A 27,935-nucleotide genomic window follows, 5' to 3' on the forward strand; every position below is an offset into this window, starting at 1 on the left:
TCTACAACCGTGAGAACCCAAGTCCTAATTATGAAAACTGACCTGCGAGTTGTGGGTCCAGTAGATGGCAGGCGGAGGTTCCGGACTGTGTTTCACGACGCACGTTAGATTGATTGTACTCCCCTTGTAGATATACATGTCCGGCTCACCGACGATGATTGTGATTGGCTCTGGAGAAAATAGAAACACATTTCAAAAACAGGAACGACATACGAGGTATCTCCTTCTCAGAAGAAACCAATAACATGTTTGGAACTGAGGACTCGGGGGGAAGGAAACGCAGTTTCTTACATTTTATGCACTTCAGTAGTTGTAATCAAATCGAGTGTCTCAAGGCCACAGTAAAGCCGTACAACGTTGCGACACGGCCTGTGGAGTCCAGGCGAAAGAAGGCAGTTTGTAGAAGCATACGAGGTGCGATCGGAAAGTTTAAAGACTGTGTCAATAGAGGGCGAACCGGATGTAGTACGAGCTTCTGTTGCTAAGGGGTGCGGCCTACATTCATAGTGAATCAGTGTGCCAGCCGGCATCATCGAATTAGCATTTGTTTCTTAGTTACGGGCGTTTTGGTAGTGCATTACACCGACCCTCCTGCGATTTCGGAATGGCGTGTGCATCAAATTTTGCCAAAGACTCGCCAAAACGGCTACGGAAACCTATGAAATGCTAAAGCAAGCATTTGGGGAGTCCGCAATGGGTCGTGCACAAACTTTTGTGTGGCATTCACGTTTTAAAAATGGCCGAACCTCTGTCGATGATGACGAGCGTTCTGGACGACCATCTTCGAGCACAACGCCCGAAAATGTTACGAAGATTCGGCAGGCCATTCACGAAGATCGACGTCGTACCATCAACGACTTGTGCGACATTGTTGGGATAGGCTATGGGACCTGTCAGCTGATTCTAAAGGAATAACTCCACATGCGACGCATCCTGTCTGAGGACCAGAAGCAGAATAGACTTCTCGTTTGTCAGGAGCTCAAAGATCTTGCAAGAACCGACCCCAACTTCCTTTCTAAGCTCCGTGTGACTTCTTCCGCTTCCCAAAGATGAAAATTCAGCTAAAGGGAAGGAGATTTGAGACGATAGAAGAGATTCAGGCAGAATCGCAGATGGTGCTTGACAGGCTAACAAAGAAAGATTTCCAGGCTTGGCAGCGGCGCTGGGATCGTTGTGTTCACTCCCAGGAGAACTACTTCGAAGGTGATGGATGAATTTAATACCTGAGATAAGTGTACGGGTTTTTATAGGCGTAGTCTTGAAACTTTCTGATCGCACCTCGTACGGTAGAGTTGGCAACGCTGTCGACTTGGATCCGCACGGGAAAGAGTGGGGAGGAGGGGTGTGAAGTCCATCCGTGACCTTGAAGTATACAATTTGGTAACCGCTAGTGCAGGGGCTGGCTAAATGGGGCCCACGAACAGGAAGGGGCCAGAGAAAAGTTCACTTCGGGCTTCTACCCTATTTAATGCTCACAGTAACGAGGCGTCTGGTTAACATTAAAGTCCTGAATCTCTCAATAACAAACTCGTTATCATCTTCAGAACAACCTGCGAGGAACTATTAAACGGAAAAATTACCTTCTGTTTACCTACAGGAAATTCCTTTATGGAGGAACGTTTAAGGAGTAAATGAACCGGAAAATCGACAAGAGTCAGGCTACGGTTAACTGTTGCATCGAATTTGTTATGCACGTGTGATGAAAATAATAACACGTGAAAACAGGACTGTACTGAAGATTACACAGCTTCTTAATCTGTAGGCCTGCTATTCATATACAAATAAGGAGAACGAATTAATAAAGATGAGAACTCCGAGGCACATGGAAGATAAGAAATTCGAAGACCATTTTAATCAAAACTCGTGATACATGTAGACGGTAAGATAACATTAATCGGATAGTAAACAACCGAGATTTTAGGTTCTCATGACGGGCGGTATGAAAGTAGCTGCCTACGAGATAGTTGTGCCTCGTAAATTTCGTTAGGGAACACTGATGATGGAAGCTGTAAGTACCTCCGAAACGTCGGCAAACTTTTACCAGACTACACGACGAAACTACCCAGAATACAGTCATCTTTATTATTATTATTATTATTGTTATTTAGTGTTCTGTCTGACGACAGGTCCATATGAACTGGATCCTTCCATCCTTTTCTCGGACTGGGACCTGTTCATATACGTTCTTGGCAGATGATCCAGAAGTGGTTTGCCATTGCCTTCTTCTGTGTGTGAATGCCACGGAGAAACAGGGGAAGCCCCCGGAGGAAAACTCCGTGTTGCCTAGACCACGGCCTTGCCCAACACAAGTTATAAATTCGGGCACCGCCGGGAATCGAACCCGAGACCCTCCAGGATTACAAGGCCAGCGTTCTAACCGCTAGACAACCTCATCTTATTATTATTTAGTGTTCTGTCTGACGACAGGTCCATATGAACAGGATCCTTCCATCCTTTTCTCGGACTGGGACCTGTTCATATACGTTCTTGGCAGATGATCCAGAAGTGGTTTGCCATTGCCTTCTTCTGTGTGTGAATGGAGTAATTGTTGGGATGCCACGGAGGAAACCTCCGTGTTGCCTAGACCACGGCCTTGCCCAACACAAGTTATAAATTCGGGCACCGCCGGGAATCGAACCCGTGACCCCCAGGATTACAAGGCCAGCGTTCTAACCGCTAGACCACCACCATCTTTACAAGTACATAATGTGTTGATTGGATTAAACTGGCTTACGTCTAGCACCCAAGCCCTACGAACACAGAAATAAACTTTCGAGTACCATACAGGATGGGAAGATTCATGTAGAGCTGTGAAACTCTAAAGGATATGAGGTTTTTTTGAAGAAAGACGCTGCTTCGTCGAGTTATTGGTCTCGAGAAGGCTGAGTTCCAGTGACAACAGATGTTGAAGGAGCAGAGGGAACAAACAGAAATATGAACATCTCTGTCTGTAAAAAAATGAAATGGGAATTTGGTTATAGGAAAACGTTGAGAGAAAAGGAAAATTACCAACCGCAAGCAATGGCTCTTTCTCCTAGTAAAAACGCAGTCAATCTTGATTTAAAACTGAACCTCGTGTATGACACGCAGAAAGCTGTTTTTCTCCAGACTACAATTCTCAAGAGATCTTTGTAAACACAATTATAGAGGCATGGAATAAAGTTTCCCAATGTAGAGATGTGATAGATGAACACGAAGAAATAATAATAAACACGTATTAAAAACAAAATGTATTTCAGAAATAACTGCTACACTGTGTACCTCAGGGGCAAGGTTTGTCTGAGGTAAAATGATGAATAGATTGAAAGAATAATAATAATAATAAAGGTATTATGTGAACATAAAGACAACTGTTTCGTGTAATAAAGAGGGTACGAACAGATCAGTTCTGGCAGATATGCCAGGCATTTATTAAAACCATGAAAGATAAAATTTACTCATGGCATCAAATAGAATACCTAAAAGAAGTGTGTACAAATGTAAACATAAAAATTCAGAGAATGTGTAATATGAAATTCTGTCATTGGGGTCACGGGATTTCTAACTAAAGGGTTAAAACAATATCCGGAAACAACACGACGGAAAGCATTCAATTGCTTCTCTCTCGTTCTCTCTTAAAAAAATTCGCAAATCGTCAGGAAAATACTACAATTATAAACTTTAAATCTAGATGGTGGGGTTCACCATTGTTTTAAGAGGAAAAATACCACGAAAATAAATTAACGATTATGAGAAAAATAATAAATACTGTGCCAAACAACATTTTTCTTTGCGTAAGAATTCTAACCTTACTTTGTTGCAATGTACAAATGCACAAATTACCTCTTCTTGTATTTCGTTATAAACAGCATCGAAACAGTTTACGAAAGAAAGCTTTAATTTTCTCTTAAACCCGTTGAGTAGATTAACATATACGAGGTGCGATCGGAAAGTTTCAAGACTGTCTCAATAGAGGGCGAACCGGATGTAGTACGAGCTTCTGCCGCTAGGGGGTGCGACCTACATTCATAGTGAATCAGTGTGCCAGCCGGCATCATCGAATTAGCATTTGGTTCTTAGTTACGGGCGTTTTGGTAGTGCATTACACCGACCCTCCTGCGATTTCGGAATGGCGTGTGCATCAAATTTTGCCAAAGACTCGCCAAAGCGGCTACGGAAACCTATGAAATGCTAAAGCAAGCATTTGGGGAGTCCGCAATGGGTCGTGCACAAACTTTTGTGTGGCATTCACGTTTTAAAAATGGCCGAACCTCTGTCGATGATGACGAGCGTTCTGGACGACCATCTTCGAGCACACCGCCCGAAAATGTTACGAAGATTCGGCAGGCCATTCACGAAGATCGACATCGTACCATCAACGACTTGTGCGACATTGTTGGGATAGGCTATGGGACCTGTCAGCTGATTCTAAAGGAAGAACTCCACATGCGACGCATCATAACAACGCGCCAGCGCACACCGCCCTCAAAGTTCGGCAGTTTTTGGCCTCAAACACCATGGCCGTCATCCCGCACCCTCCTTAACTCCGTGTGACTTCTTCCTCTTCCCAAAGATGAAAATTCAGCTAAAGGGAAGGAGATTTGAGACGATAGAAGAGATTCAGGCAGAATCGCAGATGGTGCTTGACAGGCTTACAAAAAAAGATTTCCAGGGATGCTTCCAGGCTTGGCAGCGGCGCTGGGATCGTTGTGTTCACTCCCAGGGGAACTACTTCGAGGGTGATGGATGAATTTAATACCTCAGATAAGTGTACGGGTTTTTATAGGCGCAGTCTTGAAACTTTTCAATCGCACTTCGTATATTGCTTATTGAATATGTGCATTTTATTCAAAGGTCGCGAATCACTGCAAGATGTCCGCTCTCACGAGCAGCACACAGATGATCCATGTGGCCGAGCCCTTGTTTGCTGGATCGACTGGGCTGGCTGACTCTCGATACAGTCTGACAGGTAGGCTACGTGACGTGCCATTGTGTTGACATCCCCATGCAGCGGTCATCTGTTGAGAAACGCGCTCGCCCACTGTGAAACGTGTTAGTGATTATCTCTGCTTTGAACTAAGCAGCCATTCCCAGGATTATTCTCCTGTTTCTACAGCGGTATTATTAACACGATACTGCGGAAAACCACGCCTGGGAACACATAATTTTATTTCGAAGATTTCTGTCTTCCGGGTTGTTGCGCTGTGTAGTCTGGCCGGTGGAATTTTCAAGGGGAAGGTTGGGAGCGAGTCTCGGACTGAACACCCAAACAAAAGAAATACGCTGACCGCGCCACCTCAGGTACACAGACTAGGCCCGTCCGCCAGCCCCGCTAGCTTCTCCACCGGCCATAAACTATTTCGCCGACTATAGCAACGTTTCAGTGGTCAAAATGCCTCCGTCATCAGGGCGTTATTTTATTAGCTTGCGATATAAAAGGGTCGCAGGACAGTAATTTTAAAACAATAATTTCTTAAAGATAAACGTAAGCTTATGAGATCATTATACAGTGTGTATGTGTTCTCCCTTTCAACTGTTAAAGCAAGTGACCAATTATTTGGCCAAAGGAATACTCACAGACTTCCAAAAATGTCCAACCACTACTTATTCACCCAAAAGATGGCAGTTAAATAAAATGCCGAACGTTGGAAAATTCTCAACATTCGACTTGTCTCACACCCCAGAAGTCGAGGTTACACTCTGGATACGTGACGTCATGGACACACAAACTTTCAAGTTGGAAATGAAGTTAGTACAAATTCCTACAGGATTATGTACTAGTATATGTTTACATATCGTCGAAAAATATACAATATTTTCAAGATATATTTTTTAAAGCAAACACGTCGACCGTGGGAGTTGAGTAAATACTTATGACGTACACGGTGCTGTAGGCAAGTGATGTCTGCATACGCAACCCTTTTATTCCTGAGCTGAAAACATCAGTCTTTGGTACAAAGATATTCTCACATGTCTTTGTTTTTTTCGCTGTTCTGATGTTCGTAGTCTTATTTATTTATTTAGTGTTCTGTCTGACGACAGGTCCATATGAACAGCATCCTTCCATCCTTTTCTCGGACTGGGACCTGTTCATATACGTTCTTGGCAGATGATCCAGAAGTGGTTTGCCATTGCCTTCTTCTGTGTGTGAATGGAGTAATTGTTGGGATGCCACGGAGGAAAACTCCGTGTTGCCTAAACCACGGCCTTGCCCAACACAAGTTATAAATTCGGGCACCGCCGGGAATCGAACCCGAGACCCCAGGATTACAAGGCCAGCGTTCTAACCGCTAGACCACCGTGGCGGTGTAGTTGTAGTATCGTTTTGTTATTACTGTTAGTATTTTATAACATTTCCAGTGTTATAAAGTACTACCGGTACAGTTTATATCACATTAGAACAAGCACGACGTTTTTAGGTTTGTCAGTAGTGCAGATCGTTGACTTCCAAGGGCACATTTCGTCACATGAATGTACTTGCCTCTCGCTTACAGTAATATTAGTGCTACTGTTTCCGAAAAACAGTTCTCACCAGAGAAATTAGAACTCGATCCAGCGTTTATGGCCGCTGATCTTGTAGGGAGAGTCCAATATGCGGACCATTCAATGAGGGAAGGAAGGAAGGAGTTTCCGTCGGTCAGTACAGTCTGTGTCAGTGCAGTAATGTGGAAGCCTGATATTATTGTCTTGCGACTGTGCTGTGTTAATAACACGACACCTGGTCAATGATAACGCCTCGTATCACAACACTCAGACAGACAAGCCATCGACGGCTAACTCAAAGAAGGACGAAATGAAAGTCTGGCTATTGGAGATAAACATCCCATTTTGTGACATGTTGGAAGCTCAACTGTACGATTTAATCAAATTAAATAAGTCAGAGCACAAATGTTACGTGATTGATCAGATTCTGGCAGACAAAGAATGTACTGTGCTGAGACTTCCGCCCTACCATCCCGATTTAAAACCCATTAAACTTATTTGGGCAGATATAAAACAATGGGTTGCAAGCACGAACACAACATTTAAAATTAAGGACGTCGAGCATCTGTGTCTCCAGAGATTCGAAGGAATTGGGCAAGAGGAATGGGAATGTTGAAAAACTAAAACAGATTTATTATGAGCAAGAAGGCATAATCGAAGACGCTATTGAACGCATTATAATTGATGATAATTTAGCGGACAGCAGCGGCGGTGGTGATGAATCGAGTGATGTCAGAAAGTGAAGATCTGTCAGGAGTCGAATAGGACCAAAGAGTTGTGACGAAAATAAATTTATCTAATAATCTCTGCAGTGTTAATTTTCTAGTGATGTGTGGTCTAGTGAAATCGACTTTCCTGTGTTACATACCGTGATGGTATTTTATTTGGAGTGTACTGTACGCGGCCTGCTGCCATCCGTTCTGGTAAGTGACTCGCTCCGAAGTTCCAATTCAGAAAACTCAGCGGTCAAAAACGCTGGAACCAAGTATATATACAGAATTTTCACGTCAGAATATACACATCCGCGACATGGAACTACGATCTAAGAAAACACGAGACAGAGCTCAGGGCATATTCTACTCACATTTTAATATTTTCATCATTTTAAAATTCAGGTTCAATCAAAATATCAATCGATGTGATGCTGTAGTTTATTTAATAAACCGGGGGCAAGATGTTAAATTAGGTAATTCGAAACATGTCGCCCAAACGTGTGAAATGAACGGACAAGATAATAGTTACGAGGCTCGTCCTTAAAGTAAGTTTCCCTGGGGCCGTTTACAGAAACAAAACACAATTTCATGGAAATATTTATTGCAACAGATACAGCAAGTGTCCAGCTATTTTTCAACATATTCGCCACCGGAATTGAGACATTTGTCATACCGTGGGACCAACTTTTGAATACCTGTGTCGTAGAAGTCTGCCGCCTGGGATTGGATCCACTGTGTGACAACCATCTCCGCTTCTCTGTCATTCTCAAAACGCTGACGCTGACCGGACAGGAATTTCTTGAGGTGTAGGAAAAGATGGAAATCACTGGGAGCGAGGTCCGGGCTGTAGGGAGAATGATTAAACACCTCCCAGCTGAACTCCTGCAGGAGACTTCCTGTCCGTCGAGCCGTGTGCGGCCTAGCGTTATCACTGACCGCACTTCATAGTCGGCGGGAGCTGGAATAAGAACCTCCATCTTCAACAGCTGCAACGATGCTACTGTGAGAACGCGGGAAGTGCCGTTAGTGCATGCGCCATGCTACGTCATTGCTCTATCACGTACGCACAGTCGCTTCGCGCAATATAAGGTTTGCTAGCTGTGGGACGAGTGGGAAACTTACTTTGTGGACGCGCCTCGTAATTCTCAATATCAGTTTTCCAGTTTATGAAACGTTTCGGCGCTGGTATGTATGCAAACAGACACAGATGGAGACGGTTTTCAGAAGTTCATTTCATTACTGTCATAACGTTGTTCTGAATGTTTCTAAGAGATTCAAAATGAAACTTTTTCCAGGAAATTATTACTCTTGGCGACATAAGAAAGCTACACATCGGTTAAAATTGTGGGCGTTTAAAAAAAATGGTATTTTTATTTAGACCAAAAATCGATGAAATGGACTTGCTATATGTGGAGGAGCATTGTTAAGAAACCAAATCGGCTTTTCGGAACTTCTTTGTGCAATGTGCAGTCTTTAACTTTCCAAGGAGCGAAGGCAGAATGAGTGGTCCAGCGTTTGTTTTCTAAGAACAAATTCCTAATGGACAATTCCTTTCATATCAAGACGTCAAATCAATATGGCTTTGATGGTAAACATTGACGTTTGAGATTTCTCAGTCTAAGAATTTCTGAGCTTTTGCTTTGGATACTTTTAACTTTGTCTTTTGTTTCTAGGCCATACTGAACGAGCCAAGTCTTATTATCGGAATTTTTCCAAAATACACGACTTTCTCCAACAATCGTACTAAAATGTATCGGCAATTTTATCTCCTTACTTCTAAGACGCCACGGTGGTCTAGCGGTTAGAACGCTGGCCTTGTAATCCTGGGGTCTCGGGTTCGATTCCCGGCGGTGCCCGAATTTATAACTTGTGTTGGGCAAGGACGTGGTCTAGGCAACACGGAGTTTTCCTCCGTGGCATCCCAACAATTACTCCATTCACACACAGAAGAAGGCAATGGCAAACCACTTCTGGATCATCTGCCAAGAACGTATATGAACAGGTCCCAGTCCGAGAAAAGGATGGAAGGATCCTGTTCATATGGACCTGTTGTCAGACAGAACACTAAATAAATAAAACTTCTAAGAAATAGAACAAGTTGAATCCCAACGACTGTTTGACAAAACCCTACTACGTCATATAGCCACGACGTGAGAGGACACAAATACCAACGACTATGCGTTTTCGTCCTTAGAAGTGACCTTCTTATGACCCGTTCACTGTCATATCAGACAGTAGTCACAAATTTCTATTTCCGACTCCACAAAAACCTAGCATAATCCTTAATCGATTCTAAAGTCTGGACTTCATCTGTGACGATCCTCAGTTTGGTGCATGATGGGATTTTACCAACATCGTAACTCTATAATTCAGTTAATTAATTCAACGCGGCTTTGACTCATATGGAGATTCTGCAATATTAGAAAAGACATAAGAAGCCAACAGAAATCGGATTAGTTACAGCATGTTTAATCAAAATTAAGTCTCCTTTACAGACGCCGGACAGCTCGGGTCCATCCACCGTCTCATCCAAATGATACAGACAGACAGAGCGTGAAGCTAACACATCACCTACACCTGGTACAGAGGTCATAATTCGTAATTTTAGTCAAATATTATTAGGAATACGAAATTAAAGACTGCAAACAATACCAGGCATGTAGCATGCATGAGATAATAAATGTATTCGAAACTTTGTCGAAAGACCTAGGAATAGATGACAGAATAATATTTAAAATGATTTTAAAAAAAATATATAATGAGAAGGTGTGAACTAGATAAATCTGACTTTGAACAGAGACCAGGGGCGGGCTTTTGTGAACACGCTCATGAAATTTTGACTTCCACGAAAAGTGAAATACTTCTTGGCCAGGTGACGAACTATTGGTGATCCATTTCCATGTAATTATTAGTGAATATTCTTTCTCAGCGTATTACCAAAAAATGTTAGTTCAGAATTCTTCTGTATGTTGTTGATAAAATCTGGAGGCGTATTTGCAATTATTTCTTCGTTTACTTTACAAGGCAGTGGGCAGCGCCTGTTATAAAGACGCTTTTCAGAACCTCGTTGTTAAACCTCATTTAAACGGACAGCCAGTGGTACGACCGTTACATCAGTCCTGGAGGAAACGCGGACATTTAAGCCGTCCCGAGGCCCAGAAGGTAGCAATCTTATTACTGGATCCAAAGCCTGCCTGCTTCCTAGAAACCATCTGATGGAAACAGAATGGGAGTAGCCGTCATGTAATTTATTTCCTTCTTCAGCTATTTCGGATTAAGTTCTATGGGAGGCTCCAGTTCAGAATTAACGCACGGAACTATCAATCTTTCGGACATCTAATAGTACTCCTTGGACGAAGGATCGGCCCACTGCAAGGCATCAACATAACACAGCACAGTATATACGAGGTGCGATCGGAAAGTTTCAAGACTGCGCCTATAAAAACCCGTACACTTATCTCAGGTATTAAATTCATCCATCACCCTCGAAGTAGTTCCCCTGGGAGTGAACACAACGATCCCAGCGACGCTGCCAAGCCTGGAAGCATCCCTGGAAATCTTTCTTTGTCAGCCTGTCAAGCACCATCTGCGATTCTGCCTGAATCTCTTCTATCGTCTCAAATCTCCTTCCCTTTAGCTGAATTTTCATCTTTGGGAAGAGGAAGAAGTTACACGGCGAATAAGGAGGGTGCGGGATGACGGCCATGGTGTTTGAGGCCAAAAACTGCCGAACTTTGAGGGCGGTGTGCGCTGGCGCGTTGTCATGATGCGTCGCATGTGGAGTTCTTCCTTTAGAATCAGCTGACAGGTCCCATAGCCTATCCCAACAATGTCGCACAAGTCGTTGATGATACGACGTCGATCTTCGTGAATGGCCTGCCGAATCTTCGTAACATTTTCGGGCGTTGTGCTCGAAGATGGTCGTCCAGAACGCTCGTCATCATCGACAGAGGTTCGGCCATTTTTAAAACGTGAATGCCACACAAACGTTTGTGCACGACCCATTGCGGACTCCCCAAATGCTTGCTTTAGCATTTCATAGGTTTCCGTAGCCGTTTTGGCGAGTCTTTGGCAAAATTTGATGCACACGCCATTCCGAAATCGCAGGAGGGTCGGTGTAATGCACTACCAAAACGCCCGCAACTAAGAAACAAATGTTAATTCGATGATGCCGGCTGGCACACTGATTCACTATGAATGTAGGCCGCACCCCCTAGCGGCAGAAGCTCGTACTACATCCGGTTCGCCCGCTATTGACACAGTCTTGAAACTTTCCGATCGCAAGTCTCGTGTTCTCAGATATGCTGTAGAATTGAGTTATTCCTCAAATTGCAGAAGATGGTGACCTCATTTACGAGATAACCCTCGAACGTCCATGTTTCGGCCGCATTGTCTGTAAAGTGTGAAGCATAAATATTATGAGTAGTTGGATTGCGAGTCTAGGACCGATTCCTTAGCCACCTAGGTCTCCCGATCTCACTCCACTAGACGTTTACGTTTGAGGTTAGTTATGTCCAGGACTGCACATTTTCAAAAATGATAATCTTTATATTCGCCGCCGTGAAAACGTGAAATCACACCACAATTTTATTGCGTTTATAAATGTGAAACTTTAACCATCGCGTTAAGGGAATAACGAACACAAATTTAAGATGTTGAGGCGTGTAGTTAAAGGATACTGGAGAAAATTGCGTAATTTATACTCTTTACCAGATATTATTAGGGTAATCAGACCAAGAATCATGTAGCACGAATGGGGAGATGAGAAATTATTATTTTTTCGTTGGAAGGAACGAATTAGGAGATAATATTAAAATTGATCTTCAGAAAATATGTGTGGATGTTGTGAAATGGATTGATCTGGCTCAGGATAGGAACTGGTGGAAGGTTTTTCTCAACAATATAATGAACCTTCGGGTAGTTTAAAATACGGGAAATTTCATGACTGGGTGAGGTTATATCAGTTTCTCAAGAAAGACTGCTAGATGGAGTTTGTTTTTCAAGCAGAAAAAGCTTCACTGTGAAGTTTGAAAACAGTAGATTTAGATATGGAATAAATGGACATCAGGACCCAATGACGTAAGCAAAATGGCACAGAAGGCTTTTATAAAACACGTGCAGTCTCTGAGAACACTCTTTCCCTCTCCTATCTCTCAGCGCTCTGTTGAAAACTGAGAGTTCGCATTCATTCTCCGGTAGCCATGGATGCTGTTATCACCAGAACCTATATGACAGTCAGCTTTGTTTCAATCTAGCAGTGGCTAAAGTTAAAGTGTTGATTGATATCTTCTTCACGTTGAAATATTCACCGTCGCGTGATAAACTTGAAAGGAGAGGATCAATGAACACGGTTTGCTGGAACCAGTCCTGGGCCCCAGACATACACACATCCATGTCTTCAAAAACACTGTCTCCTTGAGATTTTATCTCCACGAACTTAATAGCATTAAAACTGGACTTTCTTTTTGAATGTATATTTTCCAGTTGTAATTTCCTTGACTATGAACTCTTCGTTATTTAGAAGTGAAACACATTCAAGTATGTCTGTCTTATGGGTTGTAATGCCGTGTAGTCCAATGATGTCGCCCTGAAAATGGAGGCAGCAGGTACCTCTGAAACGCTGGTAAACTACACAGTACACGGCATTACGACCCAACCCAGAAGACAGCCATCTTCCTACTCGCCGCCGTAAACACCTCAAATCCTCCATATAAAAGGAGCTTACAAACGAAAATCCAATTCACAGATAGTATATTTATTTTCTTGAGGAAAACGCTTCTGAAGTGCTTAAGCCGCGACAGTGGTCTAGCGGTTAGAACGCTGGCCTTGTAATCCTGGGGTCTCGGGTTCGATTCCCGGCGGTGCCCGAATTTATAACTTGTGTTGGGCAAGGCCGTGGTCTAGGCAACACGGAGACGCAAAGTCAGTGCATACGATCTGTCACACTTTGCGTTCGTAAATTCCAGGCAGTCGATAACAGCACAGCGCACATGGCAGTGGATTTTGTTTCAAACGAACACTCGAAGTGTTGATTGACATGTTCTCCAACATTTGCAGTGTTAAATTACCCGCTATTCCCTGACATGACTGAGACAATATGACAATTAGTCAGCGGACTGGAATGGTTTCTGTATTTCGAAGTAACATGATGGGGGGGGGGGGGCTAATTTGGCATTTCGTGTGCGGGGGGCGAACATGGGGACTGGATCATCTGACCCAGAATAAAGACCACTGAGTGACTATTAGCTTCTCAAGATCGACTCGGCTCAAAGGATTCATGTGGAATTTAAAATAAATGCTGTCGGGCTGGAAGTGTCAGCTGACGTTCAAATAGTGGATACCTTTACCACAAACGAGGTTCTGGCGACCGTGCCATGACGGGATAAGCATAATGTTTGTGTAGATTACATCTTGCTGTCAAACCGTACGTTGAAGTTCAGTGTTTGTTTCATGTATTTGATTTGTTGCGTGACGTGCTGACAGCTACGTTCAACGACTATCATTTAGTCGATTTTAAACCAATTTTCAAACTAATTTCTGATCCGTATGACCTGTTATAAGTTTACTTCATCCACACGTACGCAAATGTTTTTTCTACGTTACACAAATTTGACATTAAAATTAATACTTTCGTTGAGGATCACAGATTCTGAGGGCATTGAGGCATGTAAAAAATTGGATCGCGTAAACAATTGTATCATGGCATCAATTTCCACTCGAGTTATCGATATTTGTTCGTGTGTTATTATACGAGGTGCAACCTATGAAATGCTAAAGCAAGCATTTGGGTAGTCCGCAATGGGTCGTGCACAAACTTTTGTGTGGCATTCACGTTTTAAAAATGGCCGAACCTCTGTCGATGATGACGAGCGTTCTGGACGACCATCTTCGAGCACAACGCCCGAAAATGTTACGAAGATTCGGCAGGCCATTCACGAAGATCGACGTCGTACCATCAACGACTTGTGCGACATTGTTGGGATAGGCTATGGGACCTGTCAGCTGATTCTAAAGGAAGAACTCCACATGCGACGCATCATGACAACGCGCCAGCGCACACCGCCCTCAAAGTTCGGCAGTTTTTGGCCTCAAACACCACGGCCGTCATCCCGCACCCTCCTTATTCGCCGTGTGACTTCTTCCTCTTCCCAAAGATGAAAATTCAGCTAAAGGGAAGGAGATTTGAGACGATAGAAGAGATTCAGGCAGAATCGCAGATGGTGCTTGACAGGCTGACAAAGAAAGATTTCCAGGGATGCTTCCAGGCTTGGCAGCGGCGCTGGGATCGTTGTGTTCACTCCCAGGGGAACTACTTCGAGGGTGATGGATGAATTTAATACCTGAGATAAGTGTACGGGTTTTTATACGCGCAGTCTCGAAACTTTCCGATCGCACCTTGTACTTCAAAGCAGAACAATTGACCAATAAATTTGTTCTTTATTAGAGCACATCGCATTAAATGAGTGATTACGGAGGGGCCGCGGAAAACGTGCACATTGTTTCGCTGATATATGTCAAACAGTTGAAATGCTACTGATGTTTAAAATCCATGCATTAGTTCGTCAACACTCTGAAACAATCCAGCAGCTGTGATGTAGAAATGAGCTGACGTTCTGCATGGGTAACATGTCTGTATTCATTGCTGTTCTGCAAAATAATGTCATATTGTGGTAAATAAACTTTTAAATGTACACAGGGTTCATTGCGATGACGTGTTATAGTGTTAGATATTTATCTACGTCATGATTACTTTGGTCCCAGCATTTAGTACGCGTGTTACCTCATATTTACTCTTTAAGCCCCTTCCATGACATAGGCCTTCAAATATGATACTTCTGTGAAGACCTGTAGCGAAAGTAATCAGTACAGAACATTCGATCGTAACAGTAAAATGACAGGGTCTGCGTTAGGTAGCCATATTGTGTCAAGTACAACGATCAGGCTGCGCACAGCGTTAAATTTAACTGCGCCTGCGCATACTGTAATAAGGAGAAGTGGAAAGACGTATTTCCCCTCTAGCATGTCGTATAAAAAGACCAGCACACGTTTTATGATGAGGCATCAGACTTCAACCACAAAACGTCAATGGCTGAAGGTTGATCAGTAGCGCATTCTTACGTATAATTAATGTACCAATGGAAACCGATCACGTGATATAGTCGGCGTAGTAGTTTTTGGCCGGTGGAATTTTCAAGGGGAAGGCTAGGAGCGAGTCTCGGACTGAACGCCCAAACAAAAGAAATGTACTGACCGTGCCATCTCAGGTACACAGAGTAGGTCCGTCCGCCAGTCCCGCTAGCTTCTCCCCGGCCAAGAACTATACCTATCTCACGGCTTATTTTTCGTTCAAGATTCTTAACGTCTTCAAGTATAAGACAACACTTGTTTATTTCCATTTCAATGAACCCCCGTTCGCTTATTTTAACGACTAGCATTCACCGAAAGTCACAGCTGAGTGCTTAAAGCTTCTGCGTTGTATTCAGCAGGTCCTGGAGTCGAATATTGTCTGCTACTCAGGAGAAAGGTGTGACCTTGTCAGTGCTGACTGACGTTGTGGGGAAGAGGGGCATATAGACCTTGCCGAAAATATTAATATTTTCTCTCTCTGCTGTTCCGTATTCGCCCTTTCATCGTCGCAACAGACACTCGACCCTAATTAATTGTTTATTCATCTGGAAGGAAAATAGGGAAAATCATAATCTTCTCGTCGCTTCACATGATTTATCAACTCCCTAGCTTCAATGTGAATGATTTTACCCTTCTTTCGACTGCTGGTCATTTGTAAAATGTCAGGGTTTTTTTCTACAAACAAATATAAAACAGAAAGTACTTGAAAATTAAGTTGAATTAACTTTAACTCGACCAGAATATGTTGCAATATTTTCTTAAATAGAATACATGGATTTATATTCACAGATTTACTGCATTAATCCGTACTGCAAAGGTCAGAAACGTTCTCATGAACGACAAACAATCTCACCCCGGTGACTGCTATTCTGAGTTAATTCGTGGTATTGCTCGTACAATCAAAGCAAATTGTGGGACATTTCAAATTACTCGTTTGTCTTTAGATCGACTCAAAACTTCCCTCTACGTTTATTGGCATGAGTTTCACTCAAGTAGAGTTTACAACTGATTTCCTTTTTGCCAAATGTCTGTTATATGGTTTCTTTCAAAACCTGTCTGATCCTCTTAGGTTTCCTCTGCCTGATTCCCAAGGCCCTCCAAAATCAGAGCAGTCGGCCCGGTCCGCCTTTCAATCCCATGATAGTTACCAGCATTGGAAAAAGAAGTATCGAACAAACTCCATGTCGATTGTGGAACGTCACAGAATTAGAAATCGTTTAACCAAGTAATAACTTGGTTCTGAAGGGTTCTGACGATGGTATAATGCAATCCATTGTCTGATGGACAACGTCCAAATATCAGACAATCCAGGAAATAACAGCTTTTATAGGCGTGCGTGTTATTGAGTGCACGAAATGAAGTCGAAGTGATTAGCTCGCAGTTTCTGTCCGCTATTCGATGTCTGCAACGACCGTCGTAACTTTTCCAGCAGAGAAAGTAATTCTCTGTCTTTGCTTCGTTATCAGTAATACATGAAGCATTGTACACAAACTTTCGTGTTTTATAGTTACGATAAACCAAAGGCATAATTCTTGAGAAAAATATTTTTAAATCAGCAATGTTCCATTGAAAGGTATGGCTGTCTTCTGAGTTGTAGCGCCGAGTAGTCTGGTAAAAGGTTACCAAAGTTTCAGAGTCCTTGCTGCCTCCATCATCAGGGCGACGGTGACGAAGGCAGCTAGAAACACAAACCAGAAAATCGCCATCTACGTAGGGATTTTACAATTTACCAGTTATGTAATTAATGTACGAATTAATTAAATGTATTGTAAGTAATATTGATTTACTAAATCACTATTACAAACATTATATACCGTGATGTTATACTGTCAACACGCATTGAATCAATGTTACGGGAAGATTTCTGTCTTCTGGGTTGTTGCGCTGTGTAGTCTGGTTGATGTTAACCAACGTTTCAGAGGTCATACTGCCTCCATCATCAGAGTATGAAGATTTCTGTCTTCTGGGTTGTTGCGCTGTGTAGTCTGGTCGATGTTAACCAACGTTTCAGGGGTCATACTGCCTCCGTCATCAGGGCGATTCTTAGTATGAAGATTTCTGTCTTCTGGGTTGTTGCGCTGTGTAGTCTGGTCGATGTTTGCCAACGTTTCAGAGGTCATACTGCCTCCGTCATCAGGGCGATGAGTATGAAGATTTCTGTATTCTGGGTTGTTGCGCTGTGTAGTCTGGTCGATGTTTACCAACGTTTCAGAGGTCATACTGCCTCCGTCATCAGAGTATGAAGATTTCTGTCTTCTGGGTTGTTGCGCTGTGTAGTCTGGTCGATGTTCACCAACGTTTCAGAGATCATACTGCCTCCGTCATCAGAGTATGAAGATTTCTGTCTTCTGGGTTGTTGCGCTGTGTAGTCTGGTTGATGTTAACCAACGTTTCAGGGGTCATACTGCCTCCGTCATCAGAGTATGAAGATTCAAATTCAGAATCTTAAAAATTATATGACACTTTACCTACATTTGTAGTGACAGATTTGATAATTATACGGCTATGACTCGGTCACTAGAGCCTCGTTTGTAATAACGAATTCCTTTACGTGAAAATGAGTTGTAAGAGGTTTAAAATTTCTGATCGTACGTAACGTCATCCCCTCCTTTGTCACTGCACATCAAGTCAAATAGATGGATCTGAGATGAGAAGATTAAAGAGTTTCAATGATCCTATCAATTCCCACTTTTGTAATGAATCTCTTTGTTTCAAGGTCCATAACTTTAATTACTGTCGTGATCACGTTCTGTATTCCCTACGACAAATCCGCTCTGCCCCTTTGATGTCCTCTCCACTGCATTTAGGACTATCATCCTTTAATGTTAAAGGGGGATATAGCTTTACGTAAAATGTTTTAAGGATGTAACAAAATTTACAGAAAGAGAGAAATTGGTTGGATAAAACCAAACAGGTTATGGGGAATGTGTGAAGAAATGGATAAGAGAATAATACGAATCTATGGAGAGAAGTAAGAAAAGCTGTGTGGATATGGAGAGAGAGGTGAAAGCAATTATGAGGGAGACGAAGTCGCTGGCATTTTAGAACGAAGTGAAAAGTAGTCGGGGAAAAAGTAAATTATACATAGAAGGATGTACCCAGGAGGCTAGAAGAGGTATATGATGATGGAAACTAAGCGTCTGGAGATTAAAGTGTGTTTGGGGGGGGGGGGGGGAGGGGCATACAGAATAAGGAATGTGCCGTATGATTAATAAGGAAGAAGGCTGCAGCCACATACTAAGAAACCAGAAGTTGAAAAGAGGAACTTGTAGACAAATATTCACAAGTATTGAGAAAGAAACTGGAATCAAAAAGATAGCTACAATTAAAGATAATGACAAACTTTAAAAAAAGCTGGGCATCTATAAAAAATAAAATCTAATTTCAGTTGCTTTGCATTCAGTAACAGCTGACGGTGGCGACTCTGGTAGCAAGAGGAGAGGCTATGGTGGTGCCGGGGCGGGGTCTGCGGGGGACCAGAGTCAGGCGGTCGATTTTCTGTTGGTGCATTCGGCATGAATATCGATTCAGTCGCCGTGAAAATGTTTTCGCATTTTTCATCAGTTTGTAAAGAAACTTTTACAAATGTAACTGGAAAGATAATTCTGCAATAAATTGTATTATTTTTTTCAACACAACAAATTTTATTCCCATCAATTTTGACAGGTCACACTCGACGCTAGTAAGTTCACATTCAGAGAGACTAAAAACTAATTAAGATCTCAGTTGACCGACAGGTAGAAATTATCGAAAAAGGAGCTCTGTTCCAGGGGAATATAGGACGCGTACAGAAAATCTTCTTGCAAACAATCAATAGTTTTAATACGAAGGGGAATGACAGCTGTTTCTGGCGGAAGTCATGTCGACAATAAACCACGAGAAATGAATAATCACCGGGAATTTTATTAATCAAGGAATGAAAAACCCTTTCCTTCGTGTAGAACTATGCGATAATTCCCAACTTCTCAATCGACCTAAAACGTTCACACGCTAAACACTTGAAATGGATAACCTGCTGTAAAACTCTCTTAAACTACAATAAACGGCAAGGCTACAGCTTCCAGAAAGACATATCTCACAGCGAAACCAAAAGTTAGCAGTTTAGGGTGTGTAGGTGTAATGAGCATTAAGCCTCCTATATATAAGCGTATTAGTGGTTGTCTCGACAGTTCGTGTAAACCAGGGGTGGCCAACCCAAATGATATTTCGGGCCACTTTGGAAATGCATCATAACTCCGCGGGCCACATATAAAATTATATATCCCCATATTAGATTTAGATACACTATAGACATTTTTTTGGAGTGAAAAATTGAAACATAATGAGTTATTATTATTGTGTTTACTATTATTCTTACATGTAAACATAGATAATATAATAATAATGATACTAAGCGTACATTGTAAAGAAATATATAGCACTAAAAATTAAATATAAAAAATATATAAATATGAATTAAATAAAAATAATGAAATCATTAAAAAATATTTATTTTACTAGTGCGATATTTGTTTCTCCACTCTTTCACTTAGCTTTTGCAAATCGATCTCAATTTGGGTATTTGCACATCGTAATTGGTGTTGCAGGTTATAATTTCGACAGATAATTTTTGAAAATATGGATGCACAAATAATGTATTTTTTTAATACATTGGTTTTCACTACTTTGGCCATTATAAAATAAATATATTTTGTAAAAGTGTGATGAATCTCGCGGGCCGGAAAAATGTTCAAGGCGGGCCACATGCGGCCCGCGGCCCGCGGGTTGGCCACCCCTGGTGTAAACAGAGGTTTTTTGGATTACGATGAATTTACGTCCACGGGGCACAATCTTTCCTCAGAAGCTAAAAATCTTTCAGAAATTCAAGAATGTTTGTACCTTTATAGAAACCGAAAATTGTGTATCAACAATTCTTACTCGAAATTACCTCTCGAATCACCTTCCGATATTATGGCAGACCCAGTTGTGAAATATCCTGTATATAATTATGCCATTATCTATGTTTAATATGGTAATTTATGTAGAAAATTGTTGCATAAAACAGGATTTATATTCGTGTGATATGAACTAAAATGTAATTTAACCACAATTATTCTATAATTCGCATACTAAATGTATTCTAAAAACTTTTGGGAGAGGAACAGAGGATGTACGGATAGAGATTGCCTCTACACTACGCATTCAGACCGTGTTAAATGAAATGGCTCACAGGTACAACACAACAGTTACAATAAAAAGTTGTCTGGTTTCGAAATGTTCTCAACTTTTCTCAAATGCGCTTGGTCTGTTATGAATAGTGTGAAATGCAGCTGTTGATAATTTAGACGTAATATTAAGCAAGCAGGGAGATAGAATAGAGTCGCGAAGCTAGTTCCGACCCGAAGCTAACGTAACTCACGTCATCTCCAAGAACTATTCAATTTTCTTGTCCACCGGTGTGCAGCGGTTGAATCAAAAACGTTGAAAACGAATCCCGTGTCTGTTAACGGGTGTCAGTATGCTTCACAGCATACGAGGTGCGATCGGAAAGTTTCTAGACTGCGCCTATAAAAACCCGTACACTTATCTCAGGTATTAAATTCATCCATCACCCTCGAAGTAGTTCCCCTGGGAGTGAACACAACGATCCCAGCGCCGCCGCCAAGCCTGGAAATCTTTCTTTGTCAGCCTGTCAAGCACCATCTGCGATTCTGCCTGAATCTCTTCTATCGTCTCAAATCTCCTTCCCTTTAGCTGAATTTTCATCTTTGGGAAGAGGAAGAAGTCACACGGAGCTTAGAAAGGAAGTTGGGGTCGGTTCTTGCAAGATCTTTGAGCTCCTGACAAACGAGAAGTCGATTCTGCTTCTGGTCCTCAGACAGGATGTGTCGCATGTGGAGTTCTTCCTTTAGAATAAGCTGACAGGTCCCATAGCCTATCCCAACAATGTCGCACAAGTCGTTGATGGTACGACGTCGATCTTCGTAAATGGCCTGCCGAATCTTCGTAACATTTTCGGGCGTTGTGCTCGAAGATGGTCGTCCAGATCGCTCGTCATCATCGACAGAGGTTCGGCCATTTTTAAAACGTGAATGCCACACAAAAGTTTGTGCACGACCCATTGCGGACTCCCCAAATGCTTGCTTTAGCATTTCATAGGTTTCCGTAGCCGTTTTGGCGAGTCTTTGGCAACAGATTCAGGCAGAATCGCAGATGGTGCTTGACAGGCTGACAAAGAAAGATTTCCAGGGATGCTTCCAGGCTTGGCAGCGGCGCTGGGATCGTTGTGTTCACTCCCAGGGGAACTACTTTGAGGGTGATGGATGAATTTAATACCTGAGACAAGTGTACGGGTTTTTATACGCGCAGTCTGGAAACCTTCCGATCGCACCTCGTAGTTTTGCCTCCATTTCCCGATTGGTTGATGGTGGCGCGTCAATCGACAAGAGACTGTCGGCCATCTTTAACGTCCTTCCATTGTTTTGTTCGTAGAAGAACGGTGCAGATGCCGGCTGTTGGTTTCTCCGGAGGACTTCCCTTGCAGCATTTCTGGAACAGAGATTCATCTTTCCTTTCCGCCTCTGATTAATCGAGTTTCCCCCTCTCTGAAATATATTCAGTCTCGATGAACAGAAAGTGCCATAGGATTTACTCCATGAAGCCATTGTTCCAACAAAACGTGTGCTGGAAGGAAATAGGAGTCGTATGAACGTGTCCGGAAAGGATTATTAGAAACAGAATAATACGGCATATAAAAGGAACTGGTCCATGTGACACTCCCTAATGCGAATTTCAATTCGTACCCTAGCACGCAAATGAAGTGTTCTCTCTGCAATGATTTTTAAAATCTTACAACAAAGATGAGACGTAACACAGCCACATTTCACGGGTCTGAGGGAACAGAATTACTTTCTCAGAGCATTATTAACGTCCTGTCCGCCCGTCCGTGAAGCAAAGTTCTTCTTGATAAGGGAAAAAAGTTGTTCAGCTTGTAAAGCAGTCCCACGACTTTAACAGAATCCAAAGGTCCATTACCGTGTTCACAAAAACCCGCCATTCATCTGTGTCCGTCACCAGACGAATCCAGTTCCTAACCTCTCATCCTGATTTTAATAACCATTTTAATAATATTATCCCATCTACCCTTACATTTCCACAAAGCTTGTTACCCTTCAGTTTTTCCAACCAGTATCAATCCATTTCCCATCTCTCCGATGCATGCTACATGCTCTGTCTATCTCATCCTCCTTATAAGTCTAGCACAAATCTGGCAGACATTCGCGAAACTTGTAAGATGATATTAAAACCAGAGTTAAACATTTGATAATCGTGATTATGATGTCGGTTAACATGTCTATCGTGGTATTTTTATTTCTCCGAAACGTCGGTAACCTCCTACAAAAAGACCATATGTCTATTAATTTATTTATTTAGTGTTCTGTCTGACGACAGGTCCGTATGAACAGGATCCTTCCATCCTTTTCTCGGACTGGGATCTATTCATATACGTTCTTGGCAGATGATCCAGAAGTGGTTTGCCATTGCCTTCTTCTGTGTGTGAATGGAGTAATTGTTGGGATGCCACGGAGAAACCGGGGAAGCCCCCGGAGGAAAACTCCGTGTTGCCTAAACCACGGCCTTGCCCAACACAAGTTATAAATTCGGGCACCGCCGGGAATCGAACCCGAGACCCCAGGATTACAAGGCCAATCAAAATTAACTAGATTATAACGCCACATAGGATGAGTGGAGGTAAGCTCCATGCATTCTTAACCTTGGCGCTAAACGAAGGCCAGCTCTGAACTTCACAAGCCATCCGAAGTGCCTTCACAGGGACAGACTGCGATACGAGTTAGGCAGGAGGTTTGGTTGGGTCCAGAACCTATCTGATCCTGTCGAGAATCGAAAACCGGCCATTTAGCTCGGAACCAGTCAGTATACGATCTATTAAACCCGGCTTACTTTATGGTGCACATATTTCAAATTATGTAAATGTTATTAGGAAGATTTAAACTAGAAGTGGGGAGAAACATGGCCGAAATATTCTGTCATTATCAGGTTAGTAGATGAAGTATTGTGTGATGTAAAGCTTTACATACTGATAGAATAAACCTGCAAACGAGTCGAATTCTGGAGGCTTTTGGCGAAATTGCGCGTAGGCTAACACGTTCAACTGTTATTTTGGACTTGTCCATCGTGCGAATTATAAAACAATAAAACTACGTTTGAGAAGCTGGATTCTGCTTCCATCTTCAGGGACACCCTTGGGAACTGGTCTGAAGTTAGCTTAACCAGGGGGCCAACATACGAGGTGCGATCGGAAAGTTTCTAGACTGTGTCAATAGCGGGCGAACCGGATGTAGTACGAGCTTCTGCCGCTAGGGGATGCGGCCTACATTCATAGTGAATCGGTGTGCCAGCCGGCATCATCGAATTAGCATTTGTTTCTTAGTTACGGGCGTTTTGGTAGTGCATTACACCGACCCTCCTGCGATTTCGGAATGGCGTGTGCATCAAATTTTGCCAAAGACTCGCCAAAACGGCTACGGAAACCTATGAAATGCTAAAGCAAGCATTTGGGGAGTCCGCAATGGGTCGTGCACAAACTTTTGTGAGGCATTCACGTTTTAAAAATGGCCGAACCTCTGTCGATGATGACGAGCGATCTGGACGACCATCTTCGAGCACAACGCCCGAAAATGTTACGAAGATTCGGCAGGCCATTCACTAAGATCGACGTCGTACCATCAGCGACTTGTGCGACATTGTTGGGATAGGCTATGGGACCTGTCAGCTGATTCTAAAGGAAGAACTCCACATGCGACGCATCGCAGCCAAGTTTGTGCCAAGGCTCCTGTCTGAGGACCAGAAGCAGAATCGACTTCTCGTTTGTCAGGAGCTCAAAGATCTTGCAAGAACCGACCCCAACTTCCTTTCTAAGCTCCGTGTGACTTCTTCCTCTTCCCAAAGATGAAAATTCAGCTAAAGGGAAGGAGATTTGAGACGATAGAAGAGATTCAGGCAGAATCGCAGATGGTGCTTGACAGGCTGACAAAGAAAGATTTCCAGGGATGCTTCCAGGCTTGGCAGCGGCGCTGGGATCGTTGTGTTAACTTCCAGGGGAACTACTTAGAGGGTGATGGATGAATTTAATACCTGAGATAAGTGTACGGGTTTTTATAGGCGCAGTCTTGAAACTTTCCGATCGCACCTCGTATACGAGATTTCTGTCCTCCTTTCTTATCTGATGACGGAAACAGAATCCAGCTACCGAAACGTTGTAGTTTCATCATTTGTAATTCATACGATGGACAAATTCCAAAAAATGAATTCTGCATATTATAAACGAAGCCTACCAGTACTACGGACGGTATTAAATCTAGTGCCATCCTTGAGAACCATGTAACTCAACCCATCCTTTGTGTTGACGATTAAATTCCCTACTATTCTCGACCTGTGGGCTATTTACTGTGTAGATGGACTGAAATTCTGTTTATCAAAGCCTGCTAACAATACGGTAACGAAGTAAGAAATATTTTCATGCAAATTAGTAAATGTTACAATATGTGTGTTTATTTTATGGCCATGATACGTTATCCGTTTGTTGTTCCGAAGCACTTCGTAAGCCTTTATCATAACAATTTCTAACCTAAACACTTCCTGCATGTTTATCTATGAGTAATATAATTCATGTTTCAATAAACTTTTTGTTTATATTACTTAATGCATATCCAAAAGCAACCTGTGCCTCTGACCTCATGTTTCGTTTACGATAACTGTGTATATATTGAAACACCTACAAACATGCTAGTTTCATAATACACTACCTACCGAACAAATAATGAAGCTTCAAATCTAGCAGGGAAATACATTTATTTAAAGAAATTATTTGTGATAAATTCCATGAAATATAAGTCTAAACTCGGGATAAATGCTTGGTTATTTGTATGAAAGTTCAGAAGAATAATATACAAGGTGCGATCGGAAAGTTTCAAGACTGCGAGTATAAAAACCCGTACACTTATCTCAGGTATTAAATTCATCCATCACCCTCGAAGTAGTTCCCCTGGGAGTAAACACAACGATCCCAGCGTCGCTGCCAAGCCTGGAAGCATCCCTGGAAATCTTTCTTTGTCAGCCTGTCAAGCACCATCTGCGATTCTGCCTGAATCTCTTGCCAAAGACTCGCCAAAACGGCTACGGAAACCTATGAAATGCTAAAGCAAGCATTTGGGGAGTCCGCAACGGGTCGTGCACAAACTTTTGTGTGGCATTCACGTTTTAAAAATGGCCTAACCTCTGTCGATGATGACGAGCGTTCTGGACGACCATCTTCGAGCACAACGCCCGAAAATGTTACGAAGATTCGGCAGGCCATTCACGAAGATCGACGTCGTACCATCAACGACTTGGCCGACATTTTTGGGATAGACTATGGGACCTGTCAGCTGATTCTAAAGGAAGAACTCCACATGCGACGCATCATGACAACGCGCCAGCGCACACCGCCCTCAAATTTCGGCAGTTTTTGGCCTCAAACACCATGGCCGTCATCCCGCAACCTCCTTATTCGCCGTGTGACTTCTTCCTCTTCCCAAAGATGAAAATTCAGCTAAAGGGAAGGAGATTTGAGACGATAGAAGAGATTCAGGCAGAATCGCAGATGGTGCTTGACAGGCTGACAAAGAAAGATTTCCAGGGATGCTTCCAGGCTTGGCAGCAGCGCTGGGATCGTTGTGTTCACTCCCAGGGGAACTACGTCGAGGGTGATGGATGAATTTAATACCTGAGATAAGTGTACGGGTTTTTATAGGCGCTGTCTGGAAACTTTCTGATCGCACCTCGTATCTTCGTACTTTAACACAGTTCTTAATATTTGTTGCTATCTGGTACCAATGTTTAAACTAAATGCCTTCCACACGCCTTTGAGGCAATTCGTTAGACAAAGATATAACGGCTTTTTAAATATTCAGACGTCCAAAAGGGTTTAGATAGAATGTACGTATAAAAATTTAAAATTCCATTGTGATTAAAAGCGATATAATTTTCGTGAGCGATCAGCTTTTGGCAATAGTGAAACGTATCGGAGACCATTTCTGCGGCAATCACACCCTGATGATCGCTGATAGGCAAAAATTTATACACTTTTGGCCGAGTCCTTTTTTATCTCTCGTACGTCTCTTTGACGTGACGAACAATAGCTTACAGAGAAAAGAATAATTTTTGAGAGCTAAATTTTCCATAGAGCCACCCTGCGGCTTGTGGCAAGCGTAGGGCCCGAACAATAGACATCTTTTTCAAGTTTATTAATATCTAGCCTGAATTTAACATGCCAATCAGAAAGGCTTCGTGGTGTATTTTACAACGCGCTTTATATAAGCGTCTTTTAACTGAGATCGCAGATATAAATCGATCTATGATCACGGATTTTTGTGTGTTCTTTAAAATTATTTATTTGTTTATTTAACGACGATATCGGTAGCTCAGACTGAATGATAGGACGATTAATGAAAGGTAAAAATGTAAATGTGTCCCGCTCTACGTCATCTGGACGCTTGGAGGAGAGACGTATAGGTCCTACTCATTCTTAATCTCGGCACTAGATGGGGTGAGTGAGCAGGTCTGAACTTTGACGCTAGTAGAAAAATTCTCTGAGCCTGTCGGGGACAGAACCCCAATCACTGTAATAACTGAGCTGTCCCCCGCTCTTAAAAAATAACCGAATGCTTGTTTATTGTTATTGGTAGAAACATCGGAACTATTTTTGTTGAGAAAACCGAATGCAATTTTTAAAAATACTTATTTTAGAGGCAAAAATGATAGAATTTAAATTAATCTAATTAAAACTCATGTAAACAAAGTTCATGTAAACAAAACATTTATGTAAATAGCAAAATAAGGACGTTTATAAACACAGTGATTAATCTGTAGAGGGTTTTTTGGAAATGGCGTGTTACATCCAATGTTGTTGTTTCTCTGGGTTTAGGTACGTCGTTCATTTCGTTAAAAACGAAGCCTCTACGTTTCGGGAGCTGACTCTGCTCCCATCGTCAGGTCAAAATACTTACTGTGTGTTCCGACAGACGGGGCTAACCCCAGTCCCATGGTTCAGGGACTAAACAGTAATTAAAACCTGACCACTGATCATGCTTTTTAACTCAGGTGTATCGCTTGTTGTGGTCAGTACGATGACTGGCACGAGACTGCCATCTGTCGGCCAGCTCTGTTGTGTAGTTATATCTAGCTTCATTTGTGAACAACGCGCATTTAATTACATTTATTTACGTATCACGTAACATTTGTTTTTGGCGGGCAACTTAAAAAAATCTGTCGGGTTGTGCATCACTGACCTGAAAACACACATACATTTCGCAACGTCATCAAATATTCAGACTGAGTAGGTCTGGTGATGAATGACTGAATGATTAATGAAAATCGATTTGTAGAGCACGCAACGAAGCGGTCGTGGCCTAATTTAAGGTACTGTCCTGGCACTCGCCTTCAGAGAATGAGGAAAATCATGAAGAACTTAGCGAAGATTGGGGAGGAGGCTCAAATCCCCGGGCTAAGGTTTGAACCAAGAGTCTCTCAAATACGACTTTCGGGTTTTCGTACTTCACAATTAGTTTTTTAAACTTGCGTGCAGTTTCATAT

General features: G+C 42.3%; 1 protein-coding gene across 5 annotated transcripts in view; it reads right to left on the reverse strand.

Moving 5' to 3' along the window:
- The window catches only part of LOC110839985 (zwei Ig domain protein zig-8-like), a 338,556-nt gene that overhangs the window by 37,327 nt on the left and 273,294 nt on the right, over window positions 1-27,935 (reverse strand). For all 5 annotated transcript variants that reach the window (XM_087349689.1, XM_087349688.1, XM_087349690.1 and 2 more), the window contains exon 4: window positions 43-170. In XM_087349689.1, the coding sequence (XP_087205815.1) occupies window positions 43-170 (128 nt within the window). The remainder of the gene's footprint in view (window positions 1-42; window positions 171-27,935) is intronic.

This window comes from Zootermopsis nevadensis, unplaced genomic scaffold (genome assembly GCF_977971745.1).
Source record: "Zootermopsis nevadensis isolate Lab colony 2312 unplaced genomic scaffold, Znev_1.0 Znev_ptg000016l, whole genome shotgun sequence".
NCBI lineage: Eukaryota > Metazoa > Arthropoda > Insecta > Blattodea > Termopsidae > Zootermopsis > Zootermopsis nevadensis.